The sequence below is a fragment of the Glycine soja genome, chromosome 15, assembly GCF_004193775.1.
Source record: "Glycine soja cultivar W05 chromosome 15, ASM419377v2, whole genome shotgun sequence".
Lineage (NCBI taxonomy): Eukaryota > Viridiplantae > Streptophyta > Magnoliopsida > Fabales > Fabaceae > Glycine > Glycine soja.
Window position 1 is genome coordinate 10,095,263 of NC_041016.1, and position 19,080 is coordinate 10,114,342.

General features: G+C 31.3%; 2 protein-coding genes across 3 annotated transcripts; both read right to left on the bottom strand.

Annotated features, from left to right (window-relative positions):
- Positions 1 to 1,965: 1,965 nt before the first annotated feature.
- LOC114386381 (regulatory protein NPR3-like) lies at positions 1,966 to 8,203 on the bottom strand. Of its 2 annotated transcripts, none has more exons than XM_028346384.1 (4): positions 6,769 to 8,203; positions 5,552 to 6,305; positions 3,970 to 4,173; positions 1,966 to 2,468 (listed from the first exon to the last, which is right to left on the bottom strand). In XM_028346384.1, the coding sequence occupies exons 1-4, from the start codon at positions 7,315 to 7,317 to the stop codon at positions 2,203 to 2,205; spliced, it is 1,773 nt and encodes a 590-aa protein (XP_028202185.1). In that variant the 5' UTR covers positions 7,318 to 8,203; the 3' UTR covers positions 1,966 to 2,202. The 2 variants fall into 2 exon arrangements, with proteins under 2 accessions (XP_028202185.1, XP_028202187.1); XM_028346386.1 differs by having other exon boundaries at positions 1,966 to 2,514; positions 6,769 to 7,317.
- Positions 8,204 to 16,279: 8,076 nt separating this feature from the next.
- Positions 16,280 to 18,044, bottom strand: LOC114387313. The gene is made up of 3 exons (XM_028347470.1): positions 17,792 to 18,044; positions 16,619 to 16,688; positions 16,280 to 16,500 (listed from the first exon to the last, which is right to left on the bottom strand). Exons 1-3 carry the CDS (start codon positions 17,906 to 17,908, stop codon positions 16,457 to 16,459), a joined length of 231 nt encoding a protein of 76 aa, XP_028203271.1. The 5' UTR covers positions 17,909 to 18,044; the 3' UTR covers positions 16,280 to 16,456.
- Between the last annotated feature and the right edge of the window lie 1,036 nt (positions 18,045 to 19,080).

A 19,080-nucleotide genomic window follows, 5' to 3' on the forward strand; every position in this document is an offset into this window, starting at 1 on the left:
TTCTCATGTTGTGAGAGTTTGTGTTTAGACCTCTCTGGGGTTGGATATTCTTGGAACTCAAAACAAATGTATTATAAACTATAGTAGAATAGAGGCACAGCAATGAAGACAAAGAAAGTGGTGGATTTGATGAACCGTAAATGGTGAATCTTTTAGGCTATATTTTAAACTATAAGGTTCTTTTCTGTAAAGGCAAACACCATTTGGACCAGCCTAGCTACTCGGCTCAGTGAAATTGCCGCCACACTTGCAAATTGCATAATTTAATTAGAGCATATAGATAATTACTTTTGTATCAATGAACAATTACAATTAGATAGTATTTTGTTAGTACCAAAAACATTTTTTTAGTTTTAATTCATTAGGTTTTCATTTACAAAAAAGTACCTTAAATTAAACTTTGTATATTTGATTTTAATTATATAGCTCTTATTTTATGTTCTGGTATGAGAGATGTCTATGGCTTGTGATGTTCTACTGGTGTTTTCCCACAGATAGTAGTGGCTTTAATTTGTTAGTACTGACTTCTGATACTTTTTGTTTAACCTTCTTTTTGTTTTGCTATACAGACACTTGCTAATTGCATAATTTATTTAGAGCATACAGAAAAGTACTTTTGTGTCAATAAGTGATTGCAATAAAAAAAAAGGTATTTTGTTTTATTACTACCAAAAAAAAATTAAAATTATTATTTATTTCATTGACAACGCAGTACTTGTACGAAACTTCGTATATTTGATTTTAAAACACGTATTGTTTTTATAAACTGTTATGAAGCATGGCTTGTGCAGCTCTGCTGGTTTTTCATGCAGATAGTAGCTTTAGTTATTGCTCACTTCTGATGCTTCGTTGTTTAGCTTCTCTTTTGTTTTTGTGTTTGTGTTTTTATCTTGTTAAAAGTTCTCTAAAGGTATTGATTAAAAAATTAATAAATATTTTTTTATTGAAAATGATAGTGGTAGTGATTGAGAAGTAGAGTAAGAGAATTATTAAACGCAAGAATCAACTAATGGATAGCTGTTCCAATTCAACCAGTGCTTCGAATTTGAATTTATATAAACGCTTAAATATTTAAAAAAGAACTTTGCTGAGGATACATGTGATCTCTGTTAAAATAAAAAACTACAAAGACAGTTTAATTTTTGTTACTTAACAAGTATAATATAACATTATTTTTATTTTTTTCTAACAAAATTTTTATAGGACTAATATACTTTTAGTCTTTTCTAATTATTTTTAGTTTCTTCTTATCTTTTCAAAATGTTCAATGTATTTAGTCACTTATATATGATTTTGAAGTAAATCAAAATTGTCATTTCGAAACAATAATTATTTTTGACTTTGGAATATGATTTTTTTTTTTACTGTCTCAAAACATAACTTTTTTTCATTAAATTCACATACGTAAATTAAAGAAGTCAACTAATTTTTAAATAAATAAAAAAACTATAAACATGATGAGCATAACATATTCTTCTCCTATGGGTTGCAAGATTGGTATGCAATTACCTTGTCACAAAATCATTTTAAAAGTCATCATGTTTGAAAATACAAAATCATTTTAAAATATAATAATCATTTTAAAAGTCATCATGTTTGAAAATACAAAATCTTTTACACTAACAAACATAAATATTGAAAACCCAACATATATAATAAATTTATTAAGTTTTATAATAATCATTTTAAAAAGCATCATGTTTGACAATACAAAATCTTTTACACTAGCAAACATAAATATTGATAAATTCGTTGGGAATCCTAAATAAAAAAATATATATTAAAAAAAAATCAAAAATTCATTATTCAAATTTCATCTTTATCCAATTTGAATATCAGAATACTAAATATAGGTATAATTCAATGGCATATTCATTAAACTAATAAAAAAATTAAACTTAAAATACTAAACTGGAAAAAAATAACAGACCAAAATGTATTTTAATCTAAGAAATAATAACACAATTTGGAGATTAAAGGTAGATACTATATATTTATCTTCAAAAAAAATGCCGTAAATTTCTCCACCAAACATATGAAAATATTTTCAAAATACATGAGCAAGTTGATTACAAAAGGTACTATAACATCAACTTTCCTGCTTTCACAATTTTACAGATGAGTTGGTAGGCTTCACCTTTCAAATTTGCACTATATATAATATGTATGTCAAAATAAAAAACGCTATGTATGCTTTTATTATTACACTTTCCTAGCCTTGTAATGTACAACAGAATCTCTGAGGGATGATGAGGATGATGAAGATGAAATCCCAGAGCGGCTAAACTCGGCCTTGTCCATGTTGAAAGCCTTGTGGACGTCATCTTTAAGCTCCATGAAACGTGTCCTTTTGATTCTCTGCTCTTCATTAGTACCCTTTTCAAGGTAAAACAAGTCAGGCAAGTCATCCTCCATGAACTTATCCAACACTTCCGAGCAATGCGGGAAGTAGCGCCGCCCCATCTCCACTGCCACAACCACAACATAGAACATAGTCGGTGCCAGAATTCAAAACTGTACTGAGAAACATTAGGAAAATAGCTCGAGATTTACAAGAGGAACAGAAACAACAAACAAAGATTTTGCATCTTTAGAAACATGAAGATGCAAGCCAGAGTTAGAGGCAACCACGGTTGGTGCAGTCAGAAAATGCACCGTTGTATCTTGATCCAACAGTTTCGGTTTACTGGCTGAGTAAATGTGTGGAAATGTAAACTTGTAGCATATCTGGATCTAAGTTAGTGTATGCTTGTTTAGTTCTTCAAACTTGTCCCTAAAACCAGTTTCCATAAACCCAGATTCAAGCAAAGTAATCTACTCTTCAGTAGTTTCCCGAGTTATATAGCCTTTGCACATAATTTAGTCCTCATCAAGAACAGATTTTTATAGGGGAGGAGTGCAAGGTTAAAAAGTGACAATTAGGTCCCATATTAAGGGATAAAATTAGCGTACCCCAGTGTCCAAAGGCTCCTCGCTATGCGAAGTGATGGGAAAGGGTCACTATGCACAGCCTTACCCTTGCATATGCAAAGAGACTGTTTCTGGATTCGAATTCATGACCAACTGATCACTAAAGTACAACTTTACCGCTGTGCCAAATTAAGGAATAAGTTAAACAATTAAAAACTCAGCCAAAGAATAAATAGTAGATTTCTTAACCTTTGTAGACAACCACGCAGTAATGTGTACAATGGACCGACGGAGAAACCAAATTTAATTTTAGAAAAAACTCAATTCTCAAGGGTTTACTATCAGATAAAACAATATACTTAGCCCTTCCCTCTTTCATTAACAAGCATAATTGTCCCAAAAGGCTACATGCATTAATTAGTGTGTAACAACCTTGCATGTTACAAAGACAGTGAGAAGCAACTTTCCATGATACCAGGTATTTTATAGATTAACCCATTAGAGTCGGCTTAGTGGTAGGGGATTTGGGTAGTATGCATGAAATCCTAGCTTCAAACTTCATTACTGCCATTGTATACCAAAGAGTATTTAGATAAAAATTGAAGCCAAACTAATTTACTAATTTAAAGAATTTCTAGTCCATCACCACGTAGACAAGTTGAAATTAGTCAGAGAGTACTGTAGATGTCAGTGGGCTGAGTTTGATAGGAATTTTACATCCCCTGAACCCAAAAACCAATTTTAACGTGTACCCTAGTTCATATCCAAATACATATCCAAAAATCTGCACTTGATTAAAATACCCAAATATAAGCCATTAGGTTTTGTAAATCATAAAAATATATTATCAAATATGAACAATTTTTTTAGCAAACTCTATGAATATTCAGATACATGAAGGAAGCTTACAAAGCTTGTACACAAACAAGAAATAGAGCATGCATGAAACAAAATTGACCTCACTACCCAACTGGCTATGTATTTGAATGAGAAACAGACATGTTAAAAGCATCATTACAACAAATGGTTATAAGAAAATAAAATAAAGTCTGCAATTACCTGTTTTCATAAGGGCTTCCATTCTAGAAAAAAGTCTTTTACTTTGAACTATAGGAGTTTCATTGAGATCAACCTCCCTTAAGTTTCCATTTGAACCTTTTGAGTTTGATGCAGAAAGACCAGCAAACTCAGATGTTGTCTCAGCATGTGCAATGTCCATGGCTAGTTTGGCTTCTGAAGGGAAGAAAAGTCTTGCAAATGCCACTGCAGTAGAGAGCAATATTTACTCGTCAATGGTTTGAGCATAAAATATCTCATGAATACAGTAAACCAGTTAAACAACGTTCTCAAAGGAGCTGCACATCAGATCTCTTAAGAGAGTTAGATAATCAACATCAAATAAGACAGGTTTCAAACTGAAAAGATTTTGATAAACATTGGCTCTCCAACCTTTCAGCCATAAGAAGGTGGTCTCGGTGTTTCTGCTTTTAAAACTTATCAAAAATTTTCATTTTATTACAGCTTGTCTTATAACTGGAAAAAAGAAAACATCCACATCAATAGATTAAGAAACTACATCACTCAGCCCCAGCTATGTAAACCACAATTAATTGGTATAAGATACAACACAGAATATGGTTCGCCAATTGAATTTTTTTCCATTAATCTAATCCACATAGCCTCTTTGCATATGCAAGGGTAAGGCTGCGTACAATATCCCTCCCCATACCTTCGCATAGCGAAGAGCCTCTGGGCAATGGGGTACGAAGAATCTAATCCACATAGCCTATTCAAGGCCATAATACTCATCTAATACATGCATTTCTTCTACATGTCCAATGTTTTGATTTGACCACTTCTTTTTCCATGGTAACTGTCCAATCTCAAGTCATGGTGCATTGCATGCTACTTTCTTTTTTGGATTAACAAAACATAAAACACTAAAATCTAGAGTGTATAATAAATGCTTTAACAGATAATAGGCCTTTGTTTCCAGTCTTAATTCATTTGCCAAAGAATTAAAAAGAACTCCTTATTTCAAAATCCAAAACAAAAGAAACATTAGAACCCTAAACCCTTGATTTGGATATTTGAAAATCTTTCCATTTCCGACTTCCAACTCAAATTACATTACTTAAGTCAGCCAACATTTCATTGAATTGTCTAATGTCTACCTGTCCTACATTACATTACTTAGAGTTTGTAACACAAAAGTTAAACAGTAAAAAACAATAAAGCTGGTAGATCAACTGGTCAATCCTGAAGTCCAATCACAGGAGTCAAGGACAGACCCCAAAAATTCACTGCATGATCCTTTTGGTGTTTTGCACACAAAAAAATCCCTCAAAAGGGAAAGGAACTTTGAGCAAAAGCATGATGACACACGAGTGGAAATATATATATATATATATATATATATATATATAGAGAGAGAGAGAGAGAGAGAGAGAGAAGAAGAAGAAGAAGAATGTAACTATTAGTAACAATATCTTTACAATTTCTTGTACAAAGTGACACAAATTTTGGAAATTTCCACTCCCAGGCACAAAAAAGCAAAGCATTTTAAAACCTAGATGCTGGAACCATGATGACAATTTATAGAACACAAGCAAGTAAATGAGTATCATCCATGACACCATACCTCTGTTCTCAAGGTATAGTAGTTTCATGTGGAGATCATCAGCCATGGTATGGGAAGACATACAGGCATCCCCAGCCAATGGATTCCTCCACATTTCTCTTTCAAGAACATCGATGCATATCCGATCTTTGTTTGTTTCTTTCCCCTGCTCTGTTTTTGCATGATAATCCTTTGGCCTTGTCAACCTCCTACAAATACTAACAGCACTCTGACCATCAAAAGTCAAATCTGATGCACAAGCCCCTTTCGTAAGTAGGGATACTATAATGGAAGGCTCTTTACGCATGGCAGCAATGTGAAGCACTGTGTACCCCCTAGAATTTCGAAGATTGACATTAGCGAGTCCCAAACCAAGTACCTCAGAAACAACCTTGGGATCACAGTAGGCTGCAGCATAATGGAGAGCATTGGCTTCATCTAAAGTAATGTCTGATTCATTTAAAAGAAGTTTAACAAGCTCAACATCATCTGAATCCAATGCCTTGTGTATTCTAGTGATTCTTTTTAGAGACAAAGCATCCACTATAGAAGCATCGTTTTCAACATCTCGCTGAGGGTTGCGGCGGAGCAATTTAACTTTTTGTGAGAGTTCATTTGGAAGCTCTTGGTCAATTGAAATCTGGTCAAGGTCTGATCTGGCCACCCTATCAATGCATTGATTGACAAGTTGACTCAATTGACAATGGAAAGCAACAGTGAGGATTGGGATGACATCTTCCACAAGAGCCTTCCCTATAAAGTTAAGTAGACGTCTCTGCAAAATTTAAAGAATTAATTAGTACCTTGATCCTTAAGCCTGATCAAGTGAAGTTCCCAAGCATTAGCACAAGTGAAGTTCATGTACTCAATAATTTAAAAGATACTGTGGAGCTGAGTGTAATGCTTAATCCCAAGGCACAAGGTGCTAGGAGCAAGGCATGTGACTACACAATGCAACATATATTATAGAGTTCAATTTCATACTCCTTTGGGATCCACAAATGTAAAAGCTAGCTCAAACACAAGTGTAATGATTATGTTCGAGAAAAGGAAAGCATTTACATGGGAGCACTAGCACTTGCTAAGGTATATGGAGGCTTGTATGTAGTATCAAGTATGTACTGGGAAGTTTGATGTAAGAAAATTTTTAGCAGAAGATTAGTACAATGGCTGATCATTTAGTTAAATGAAACATGTTATGTGGCAATCTTTTGTGTCATCATACACAGAGTTTTTACCTGGAAAAGTGATACAAACTCTGGTATTTGAAAAATGTAAGAGGCATACATCAACTCCACAGCAAAGTTAATGGCAGGTCTACAAGCATCATGGGCACACACACTGTCAACACAAGTAGACACTTCCATTGGAGAGGGCTTGAGTTTACCAGTATATACATAGCCAAGGAATATGAGGAAGGCTTCATATCCAACCTTGCCATAAGGCAACAAATCACTCATGTTATACTTCAATTTCCCTTCTTTTTCTGATGAACCCTTCTCTCTCTTGAATAATTCATGGAAAAACTTACTCCTAGAGGCCAGAATACATCGATGAACACTAACCGAAATTCCCTCCACAACGATGTCAGCATCACTATAATCACAATCAGTTTCAATCAAAAGCTGCTCAAAATTGGAGCTAAGCTTACTCAAACTGAGAGCCTCAAGGTTAGGTCCAGGGTCAGAGCCATAAGAAGAGCATATGTTGTGACTAACCGACCCATTTGATAGATGGGAAGATGAGGTAAAGCTCAAAGATGATGAGGGTTCGGCTGAATAAGCCATTTTATCAACAACTTGAGAGCCAAAGTGAACCTAGAACATATCTTCTGATATAAAAAAACCATGAATTTCCCAGCACAGACCGAAAACCCAAAGAAACCTATAAAAAATGAAACTATAGACACCGTGTATACGATAAACACTGATATGTATATGTGTTAACTACAAATTTCATGGAGCAAAACTCACAAGACACATGACATCTGATCCAACCCCTCACAAGTTTCCTTAAAACAAAACAAAAATAAAAAAAAAATAAGCTAAAGAGACTTTCTCTATTTCAAGAGCTATGCTCATATGGAAAAAAATAAACGCAAATATTTGATATGTCTGAAAAATTTCAGCAAGGGAAAAGTGCAAAAGGATCTAAGAACCCCCTTGTTCAAACTTCCAAAGCCACCAAAACAGCATAAGCAAACTGAAGAACCAAAATCAGAAAATAACTTGAGCAAAAAAGGAAAAAAAAATTCAATTAGACGAGTATCCTAAAAAGGAGGAAAGTGGGTTAAGGAACACAGACACCCCAGAAAACCAAACTGGCATCAGATCCATCCAAACCACAAAAGGTACGAACTTTGATGCCAGAGAACCCAGAGAGAGAGAAAGAGAATCAATCAACGTGGGACAGAATTTAGGAAGAAGTCAAAGCATCATAAACAGGGAAGGTTCCAAAGGGGTGTTAGCAGCAATAGCATAGCAGAGAAAGAAAGAAAGAAAGAAGCAGAGATGGATAGAGGCAATGATAACGTCACGCGGCTGTGAAGGTCAAGGACACACCATCCCCGAAATTTCGCCTTTCGTTGAGAAACAAACAAAGAAGAGAGAGAAAAGAAGACACTGTTCGCGTAGGTGCTTAAAAGAAAGAAAGAAAGGGTTCTGTTTTTGTGTTGCATTGTGTTGTGTGTCGATAGAGAGATGAAGTGGTTTAGATGACGTTGGAGATGGCGTCAGCGTCCCCAGCTTGGGTTTGCTTGCGTTGACGGTGGCGTCACTGCTATTCTTCGCATCACTTTGTGCCTCTCTGCGTTCACAACACACAACCGATGTAATAACTCATTATACATAAATAAATATATAACTAATAATAGATTGTGATTTTAATCAGTCTAAATAGCTAAATTCCTTCATAAGAGTGTGAGACACCAGTAAATTAGTACGAAAAGATCATAATTTTAAATTTAATTATTTCTGGATGTACAAAAATATGATAAATTAGTTTAATAATAATTTAATGATAAATTAATTTTTAAATTTTATAATTTAATATCTAATTGATTCTCAAAATATATAATTTATTGTCAAATTAGTTTTTAAACATTGCAATTTAAGGATAAAAGAATCTCAAAATTTTAACAACAAAATTAATTTGTGACAGTTTTTTGTACGTTTTGAATCTAAATTTATATTTTTATCTTTTATCAATTAATTTGTCACTATATCATATTTTTAATTAAAAGTCTTATTTTCCAAAACACAAATTTCAAGTTAAAGTCTTAAGAACTTAATTAGATTAAATATTTAAAGAAAAAATTATCACAAATAATATTTTTTGCTAGAGTTCAAACATAGTAAAATTACTATGAACAATAAAAAAATTATTTTCATATTTAGGATTCAATCTAAGATTACTTATTAAATTAAAACAATCACACATTAATTGATCCTATGCCTTTGGTGGTATAATCTTCTTTACTTGAACAAGATTATTTGTAGTGTATTAAAAATAAAATTTATTATAATAAGATTATATAAGAGTATCATTATTTGGACAAAAGTGTTATTATAATGTTGATTAGGCCTAAACATCACTTTCGTGTGGAGGATGGTAATTATGGGCATCCCTAATAAGGTTATAAGTAACCTAACTATGATCTGATCACGTGGCATTTGAATGTGAAAATGGAAATAACTCAAACTTTCCCTTCACATCACAACTTGCCATTTCCTTGTGTTGGACCTTATCTATGCTATATGGTGTGAGTGTGAATGTGATCATAATAGCACCTTCCGTTTTTGCCGACTCTACTGCACATACCTTAGATTATTCTTTCTCTAGGGAGTTCAAGCTTCATTTGTTCGTTTTTTTAGTATAAAGTTGGGGGATGAATATAAAACATAAATGGTATGTTTGGTCCAAGAAAGAAAGAATGAAAATAAAAGGGAAAAAAAAGAAAAAAATAAGTTATTTGATAAGAAAGGAAATGAAATAAAACAAAATAAGCAAGTATATGAAATTCCATAAATGTCTTATTAAATAATAATAATTTGGTAAATGTATATGTAAAAAGTTTTTTCTCCCCTTTTTTTCTCCATACTTGGGATGAATTATTTTCTGGGATAGATTTTACTTAAAATTCTCCCATTATGAACAATCCAAACGGAGAACTAAAAATAGTTCAAGTTTTTCATCCTCTTCTTTCTAAAACTAGTTGAACCAAATGCAGTTTAAGAGTGAAAAAGTTTTTATTGTGATTTTTAATATTTTTTAATTATTTCGTTAACAATATCCTTAAAGTTTTGATATTATTATTCAATTACATAATATGGCCGCTTTGCATTTTTACTTTGACACTTTGCATGTTATTGATGCTATAGCCAAACTTCTTTATACGTTGATAAATAATTGAATGATATAGTGCATAAATTTTATATTGATAATTAACTTTGATTAACCTTTTTTTTAATTTAAGAAATCTTGAAGAAATATTAATATATATATATATATATATATATATATATATATATAAAGTTAATTAACGAATCATTGATCGGAACGATGAGTCACTGGTTTAAATTATATGAACTGATATAATAGTATTATAAATAATTATAATATGTATATAACTATATATGTTAAGTTTGTTACTCATGTCTAAAAATGTTCAACCTGGTTTACTCATTACTACTTTGTATGGGTGCAGAGTTCAAGCCACACACAAACATGTAAAGATGACTACTCTGGTTGCAACTCATGGATGATTCGTTCAACTTGTAACCTACACAAACGGGCTATGAAATATGTGGACCTTTTTCAATTCAATGATTTTAACTTGTAAGTTTAACTGGTTTAATTTGGAGGCCTTTTTCATTTTTGGTTAATTATTTAATTAATTTTATTTTCAATTTTTTTTACTTTTTACTATTAATGTGTGAACCAACTCATTTAACCAGAGATACATGGAATAATCTAATTCGTTTAGTTTAAACTATTAATCTAATTCAATTTAAAGGAATTTTGATTGGATCAGTTTTCATTTTTAATCATATTTTTGACTTTTTTTAGAAAATACTAAATAAAAGATAAAATATATAATAAAAAAAATTATAATATCAAATATTTTATTTATATGTTATTGCATAACTAATAATAAAATATTTATGCATCTTAACTCAAATAATTAATAAAAATATCTTTAATTAAATATATTTTTTATAAATAGATATAAGTTATATGATAAAATAGAAATAAATGACATTATAAATTTATGAATAAAATATATATATATATATATATATATATATATATATATATATATATGTTAATTCGACTTGAATGGATCTCTAAAGTTAAATCTAAAATCCAATCAAATCCAATAAAAAAATTGATTTTTCATTCTCAATTCATTTGATTTTCAATTTATTCGATTTTTTGATTTTTTTTAGATTAATTTTTTTATATTGAATTAGATGAGTTTATGAACATCCCTAACATGAATAAACACAAGTCAAGAAAATGAAACTCGTTTTCATTTTTTTTCATTCAACTACTATTACCTTAAATTTTATACTATCTTGTATTGAGCATTAAAATCTTAACAAATTATACTCGATTCACCACTACCATAATTAACTACCCACCTATAAATAATAAGTGTATACCTTTGGATGCTCGAATATATTGTGCAAAAATTGTTAAATTTTAAATATTTAAAAACATAACATCTCTGTTTGTTTGCAAGTCGTAAATTCTATTAAATACGGGAACGTATAAAATGTTTGAAAGTGATATATAGGTCAATATATGCTGACACGCTATCTCTATTATTGGTGTAAGATGACAGTATGGTTCCAATTAAAAATTCAAACCACTTGCATGATTCTGAATTCTGATTACTTGATTGATAGATTAAAATATTATTATTATTGGAATATCAAACTAGCTAGTCTTTGGACTCGCATACAATTATTTACTTTCTTAGAACTTTCTAATCAATTTGCATCTATGATTTTTCCTATTACAATTTTTATTTACTATATATTTACACACTTAATTGAATCAACTAAGCTAAGATTTAACTCCTTTAAAATGAATGTACTCATAAAATTAGAAAATAAAATATTATTATTTTAAATTAATGTATTTTACAATCTTAACTTTAAATTATTAATGAATGCACCTTTATTTTATTTTACATTATTTATATTTAAAAAAATCAATTTAAAATACTCTAAAGTCTTTAGAAACTAAGAACTATCAAATAAAATAAAAAAGAATAAGAAAAATGACCTAATAAATTAACTTACCCACTCTCACTCTTATTTACAATCAATAATTAGGTAAGATAAAACTATATGGGCATCAAATGTTATTTGACACCTTAAGAGAGAGAAAAAAATAATATAAATATAATAAGTGATATAATTTAATAAGATGAGAGAGATAAAAAAGATGTGTTAAATAAATATTTATGATATATAAGTATTTATATATCATTACCCAATTAATCAAAGTTGGTTAATATAATCTCACCACAAGTTCAAAAGGTTGATAGGTGTACACCAAAAATAAAAGTTTGACTGATAAAGGTGCAAGTTCAACCCCATTTTACCCGTCCCATTTCATAATAAATTGTCAAAGGAAATTGATGAATATATTATTAACGACTTTGTGTAAAATTACACGAAAGTGGTGTAGTAGCATTATTTTAGTTCAGTCAATTTTTCTTTATTTGTCTTTTCACCAATAGAAAAGGGCCACGACGATTCGTAATGATTTGTACCATTTCCCTTCCTATTACATAGCATCCCTCACCCCGTATGTCAAATTCGATTAAACTAAATTAGACATTACAGAATTTAATCACCTTCATCATAGGAGACTAGAATAGGAGTTTATCTGAATTTCTATAATCAAGTACTCAAATTTTCTAATGACTTTTTTTTTAAAGCTCTACTGGCTTTATTTGAATTGTGAAATTAGTTTCGAAATTGGTTCGCTTAATATAATTAAGACTGAGTGAGTGAGATACTTCCAACATTAGTTCAGTCAATGATTAATTGTTAACTGTGGTTCTAAATATACTTGAAAAAAATTGCATTGATTAATTTTCATGATTTTTAATTAAATTAATCAAACTGGAGGAAACATTATGTGAAATGCTAAATAGATTTAAGAAGACAAAATCTAGTGATTATTTTTCATAAACTAGGCTATAAGCAAGGTTTTCTCCCAGCTCTCTGTGGAGCCCATTGGGCTACAGTATCTCATAAATAGATCCAACGGGCCCAACGAGCACACTTTTACTATTAGACTGATATGTATTCTTATGGGAACTACACTGTGTATAACGCATTGACTTATGCATATTTGTAGCAAACAGTAGTATAGATGGTTAGATTTTCAGCAATTAATGTACACCCGAGTTTCATTTTCTTTGTGAGAAGTCTAGCTTAAAGATTACACATCTTGGTTAAAGCACAAGGTATTGGTGACTAGTTATCGTTAATTTTAATTGTCTAAATTGAAGTTGAAAAATTATTGTTAAATCATAGCTAGACATGGCAAGAAAATTCGCATTTGTGGGTACCCGTCCGAATCTATCTCAACTTTGACGGGTAATATCCGAGTTGACCGGGTATGGATTCGGATTCGAGTTTTCCTCGATAATCAAACGTTGGGTACGGGTATGGGATTACTAGACCCGTCCCGACCCCAAACCTAAACCCGCCTCACCACTTAAAATTTTTAGAATTTGTATATAATTTAATTAAAACATAAAATTTTTATTACTAGTTAATTTTATTTTAGAATTTTTACATAATTTAATATTATTTTCTTAACTATTTTTGTAGACACACGTACTATAATAAATTTATTGATATATAAGTAGTTAAAAATAAATGTTTAACAATCAATTTATTTTTTCTAAAATCAAATTTTTACTATTTTTTTTACAAAAAAAAATATTTTTTTTTTAATTTAAATCGTGTATGGGACGGGGTCGGGGATACTCGATATCTAACGGGTACGGGATGCGTCGGGTATCGGGTAATGTTGGGGAATCGGGATAAGGGATTGGAGAGACAATACTCATATCCGTCCCATCCCATCCCATTGCCTAGCCGCCTAAACAAGACATGTATTAATTAGTTAATTAATCTTCTTTATTTGTAGTTGATTTAATTGAGTTTGATTATTAATGGCGACATTCTAAACGCATTAAATAAGAAAAGGGCCTCCAACTAATCCTTTTATATTAGAATGAAAAACAATATTAGTATGAAAATGGACTGAAGTATTTTATTGAACATGTTTGATGGTAAACCAAATCAAACCCACGTGATGGTTTATAGTATAATCTATTTCCACGTTACAAATGATGTTGAACAATTCATTGATTTCATGCAGTCCTGTTTAGTTGTTAAAGTGCAGCAAACCAAGCACACTATTAGTTACCTTTGTGTGAATCTATTATGTGTCTTAAACTTTATTTCAATGATCTAAAATAAAGATAAAGTAATCCTAATCTTTCTCACTCACTATCTTTTGACCAAGTGAAGTAAAATTTTAAGTGATGAGGTTAAATTGTTGAAATGGTATAGGGTTTTCTACTTCGGGATCAATTTTTATGATGGATAAAACCTAATCTTTATAAAATAACATAGAGCCTCTAATATAAACACTTCAAGAAAAATCAATACCCACACCATCACTGTGACAATGTTCTAGGCTGGAAGCGTTCTGTGCACAGGTCCAAGTTAGAAATTGCATCTTGGAGCTATTGCATTTTGCTCGTGCATAATCAAGAGATCATTAGTATAAAAATATATTCCAGATTTGTTATCCAAGCCTTTTTAATCTCTGCATAACTATTTTCATTAGTTGTATGACTTAGAGTTGTCAGATGAGCAGCTAGTCTTCAGGCTAGGCCTAGCCTGAATCTCTTATGGCATACTATTTTGTTGATCCAATCCATCCAATTGGACCGAGTCATTTTTGCTTATAATTTTTTGTATAAAGGAAAAAAAAATACTAGGCTAAATTGTATTTATTTTTTTTATAAAAAAAATGTCTCAACATTTTCATGTGTAAATTGTTTATGGTAAATTATATTTAATCCAACACACAGGTTGTGTAACATTTCCACATGTAGACCTTTGGTCATTTATCATGTATGATAGGTTTCATGTGTAAATCATTAGCTATGTCACATAAATTCAAGGTTATGCCCCTATTTATTGTTGGGATCATACCTTAAGCCCTTTGTAGTTTTTATTTGGTGGCATATTGATTTATCTAAATTATAACATGTAAAGTTTTTTTTTCCCCTAGGTCTACAGAGATAGCATATGAATTTATTTAGTTTTAAAAGCATAAGTCTCCATTTTGTCTTTTAGATAACCTCATTTTTTTTTATATTTTGTGTCAAATAACTAGTATTTTTTTTCCTAAGTGGTGTGCCTTATTAGATTATAATGTTTTTCAAGATAATTTACATTTCATGAATATTTTATTCATCAATGCTTATCAATGCTTATCGTGTCAATTATGGACTTGTGTTGAATTGAATTTCCTAATACAATATTTATAGATAATTGTTTATCGTGTCAATTATAGATATTTACACACATGTAACTTTAATCTTCATTTCGACTCCTGCTGTAGGCTCACTCTTAAAAACGATCACACATGCAAATGATTTTGATGTGACTTTTTAGTTTGCTTCATGGAGTAAATATAGTGCAGACAAAACCATACACCATAGATAGACTCAACAAGTATTATTTGACCATCTTTGTCCATAATTGTCTTTGCTTGTCATCTTTGCCAAGATTTGATTTGATCCATTTCTCAAAGCATCTTAAGCAAAATTTGTGCATGCAAGGTGTCTAAAATGCACACAATTGAAAATCAACTCATTCTTTCATGGTCAATATTTCAGACCAATAACAATTCTAAGTAACAACATAAACACGAAAGACTGAAAGACGGGAATTACCAAAAGTCAAACAGAAAAAACTACTTACTTGTCCTTACGTGTTATTTTCATAAATCAAAAAATAGAAAAGGCCTACCATAGTATAATAAAAATAACAAATGACTTAAATCATGGTTCCAAAAAATAATTAAAACATATCCAATGCATAAAAATATAAACTTGTGTGTTGACCATAATAGCCAATAGCAACTACACACTTGATGATATGCATCGCTGAGATCACGCAAAATCATGGTGTGTTCCTACAGATCAGCTAAAATTATAAATATCCTATTTTTCATACTATTTCTATAATCGAATGGTTTAAAAAACAAAAATTTGAATATGAAATTCACAATACCATGCTGTTATTAATTATTACTTATAAACGGTTTGCCAAGTTAGTCACAATTGTCCCCATTTTAAGGTTGGGGAAAGACACTTGAAACAACATCATTTTTCTTTTTGATTGACATTTTTTAATGGATGACAAAATCAGATTTGATTTGTGTTATTGATGTTCTTAAGGTTGGGTTATTCTCAATCCATCCTTAAACCACTACCAACATTGCCAAACCATGTGACACAAATTGGTTACTATTCAATTTATCTCTGTTTAAGAGAGATAATCAACAATTTGTACTCTAGATTGTTTTGCATCCCTACGGAGATTGGAGAAGATAAAAAGATTCTCAATAGAGTCAAGGATAAATGTGAAAAATATTATAATTATAAACAAATTTAATATTAATAACTAAATTAACCAATAAACGTACAATATTTTGGTATAACGACAATTAGACTTCATTAATGTCTTATTGGGATCGTCAAGTGCCCACACAATCAGGTCACAATTTACAAAAGCTATCGGGTCACAATTTACAAAAATGAAGTTTCAAACTAAAATATATCCTTATTACAACTGCTTCATTACTCCCAAACCATCAATTCAGACTTTTTAGCTTCGCTTGGGCTGATTCAAGTTGTTCTGCCCAACACAAATTTTGAAAAAGAGAAATAATAATAATTCAGAATAGTTTGACACCTCAGAATTTCAGATTTCTCAAGAAAGAAGAAAGAAGTGAGAAGATGCGGAGAATTCTTACTCTGCTCCGTTGCAGTTGCTGTTTGGATGGTTGTACGAAAAAATATGTTCCCATCTCTCTGGTACACAGCCTATATTTCATAGAAAGTAGGGGAAAATTAAAAAAAACAAACAAAAAAAACAAAATTATAGATAGAATGAACCTACAGAGAATACTCTTCTTCGAAACATAAAAATCGCTGCATCACATTTTACTTCTCTTATTAACATTTTTTTCCATAAAAAAGACTAGGATTAAATCCTAGGTGTTCTGCAAAACATAATCGTTTCTATACTCTTAAGTCGGCATACCCGGGATAAACACCAAGTCTGGAATCATCACAAAGGACACTAAATTAGCTAAATCCCGGTATAAAGCACTACCAATAATATAGGATACCCAACACAATCAACATATGACCGGTGACATGACTAACTTTTCCACCAACAAATGCTCCTCAAGGATTCTAAGTAACAAGACTCTGAACAAATGTACACAAGTCACATGAATAAACAATATACTCTTTTTTTTTCTCTAATTCTCTCTCTTGCGACGAACACCATGACACTTGGTATGTCTATAGTTTTAGCCTATGTCTAGATAAAGGTCGAGAATGTGGTTTTGGAATTCCAAAATCACATTCTCAAATTTCAATGCACAAAATGAAGAATGAAAAATTCGTTGCTTTGAAAATAAAGGTTTAATTATTTATTTAATTCGTCAGTTTCTAAATAAGTTTTCCTATAATTAATAAGTGATTCGATTTTTTAGTCCCGGGTGAATTTTTTAGTTCCTAAATCAATGACAAGTAAGAGGAGTCCTTAACATAGTTAAAGAATTTTAACAGGAGAAAAATTCACTTATTGACTAGACTAAAAAGGATAAATTTGAAAATTAGATGGACTAAATAGGTAATTAAACCGAAAATAAAGATAGTTTTGAGTTCTCCCAACTGACATCCAAACATGCACTTAATCATCAGAGGCTAGGTTAAACGCATGATTTATTGTTAGTTCTACCTTGGGGAGTGTTGAAGAAATATCTATCTCAATGGTTTGTTTGCATTATAACGAAACCACAAAAAATAACCCTAATCCTATGTCTGGAACATGAAATTGGTAGGGAGAGGTATTCGTGTTTGAAATGGATGATTAAAAGTAGTTAGATTGAAGGATAAAAGAAAAAAGAGGTTACTCTGGAAGAAGGCTGGTTGTTGAGCTCGGCGATGGCGACTTCATGGAGCCTCAATTGCTTCGTCAGATCAGCAGCACTCGGCGAAGTATTGCTTGAAGAAGGAGAAATTGAAGCCATTTTCGACAAATATTGAATACCTGAATCTGAATGTGACTGAAAATTTGAAACAAATGTCCTTCTTTCGCTCAGAAGCGGAGCTGCTGCGTTCAGGTTAGTTGCGGAATTAGAACATGCATTTTTCACGATTACATTGACAAATGACAAGTCTAGTAAAGGGTCGTGGGCCAAGTCTGGTTTGTTAAGTTAGGGTTCATTAGCGGATTAGCCCATTTTAACGAATGTAGTTGCTCTCTACACCTTAAAAATCATTTCCTGCACCTTTTTACCATCTGGATTAGTCAATCCGAAAAGAAAAAGAAAAAGAAAAAAATAACCGTATTGATGCAGGAAGCAATTTTAGGGTGCTGGAAATGAGCTTGTGCATTCTTGGCCCACAAAAAATACTGAGTTTTTTGGTAGACCAAAAAAAATGTGACTTTTGTTGAAAGGGTGTAATTTTTTGTTTTCCAAATATATTTTTCTTTAGAAACAACTTGGTTCAAGACTTCAAGTTAAACCATTGTCCAATATTTTGTTGAAATTATCTAATTTTGTCCATACCTTTCCTAATAAAAGTCATACTTCAGTTAACTCAATAAGAAATTAACCCTTTCCACTAAACTCAATTTCATTTAATGAAATTTTCTAATTAAATTTCGGAAGGTGGTCATATAGTTGTGTTCACTTTTTTAGTGAACATAACCGTACTAACTAAGAAAGAAATAATTAATTTTTTAATTATTTAGAAAATATTTGAGGGTTTTACATCGTCAGTTCAATATTGTAATAGTTTTAGATAATTTAGAACAAAGGAACTAAATATAAATAAAAAAATAGGGATTTACATTTTATATCTTCAAGTGACTTAACTAAGGGCCTAGGCTTTTGGTTGAACGGTCGGCCTCTGCCGGGGCTCAGTTCCTCAAGTCTTGTATTTATCTAGGGGTCTACCGTGTAATAGTTCCCTCTCCTACGTGCATAAAACACATTCCTCTACTTACCAATAAAATTGCTTATTTTATTATTTACCCAAAAAAATGATTCTTCTATTGTTAAAGAGAATTCTACGTCCTTAAAGGCTAGCCAGAATTTAGATATTTCCTTGCAGCAATGCTACTGTAAATCAGGGCCTGAAGGTGGTGGACATCTAGAATCTCATGAAGTAAACTTCTGGCCTTTTAGAGTATGAA

Excerpts from the sequence above, each read along its gene's own strand:
- LOC114387313 (XM_028347470.1), bottom strand. The coding sequence starts at position 17,908 with ATGGCTTCAATTTCTCCTTCTTCAAGCAATACTTCGCCGAGTGCTGCT. Across the intron at positions 16,689-17,791 it reads ACAACCAGCCTTCTTCCAGA|GCTGTGTACCAGAGAGATGG; the intron begins GTAACCTCTTTT and ends TATGAAATATAG. Across the intron at positions 16,501-16,618 it reads AGCAACTGCAACGGAGCAGA|AACAACTTGAATCAGCCCAA; the intron begins GTAAGAATTCTC and ends TGTGTTGGGCAG.
- LOC114386381 (XM_028346384.1), bottom strand. The coding sequence starts at position 7,317 with ATGGCTTATTCAGCCGAACCCTCATCATCTTTGAGCTTTACCTCATCT. Across the intron at positions 6,306-6,768 it reads AGTTTGTATCACTTTTCCAG|AGACGTCTACTTAACTTTAT; the intron begins GTAAAAACTCTG and ends TAAATTTTGCAG. Across the intron at positions 2,469-3,969 it reads GGAAGCCCTTATGAAAACAG|TGGAGATGGGGCGGCGCTAC; the intron begins GTAATTGCAGAC and ends TGGTTGTGGCAG.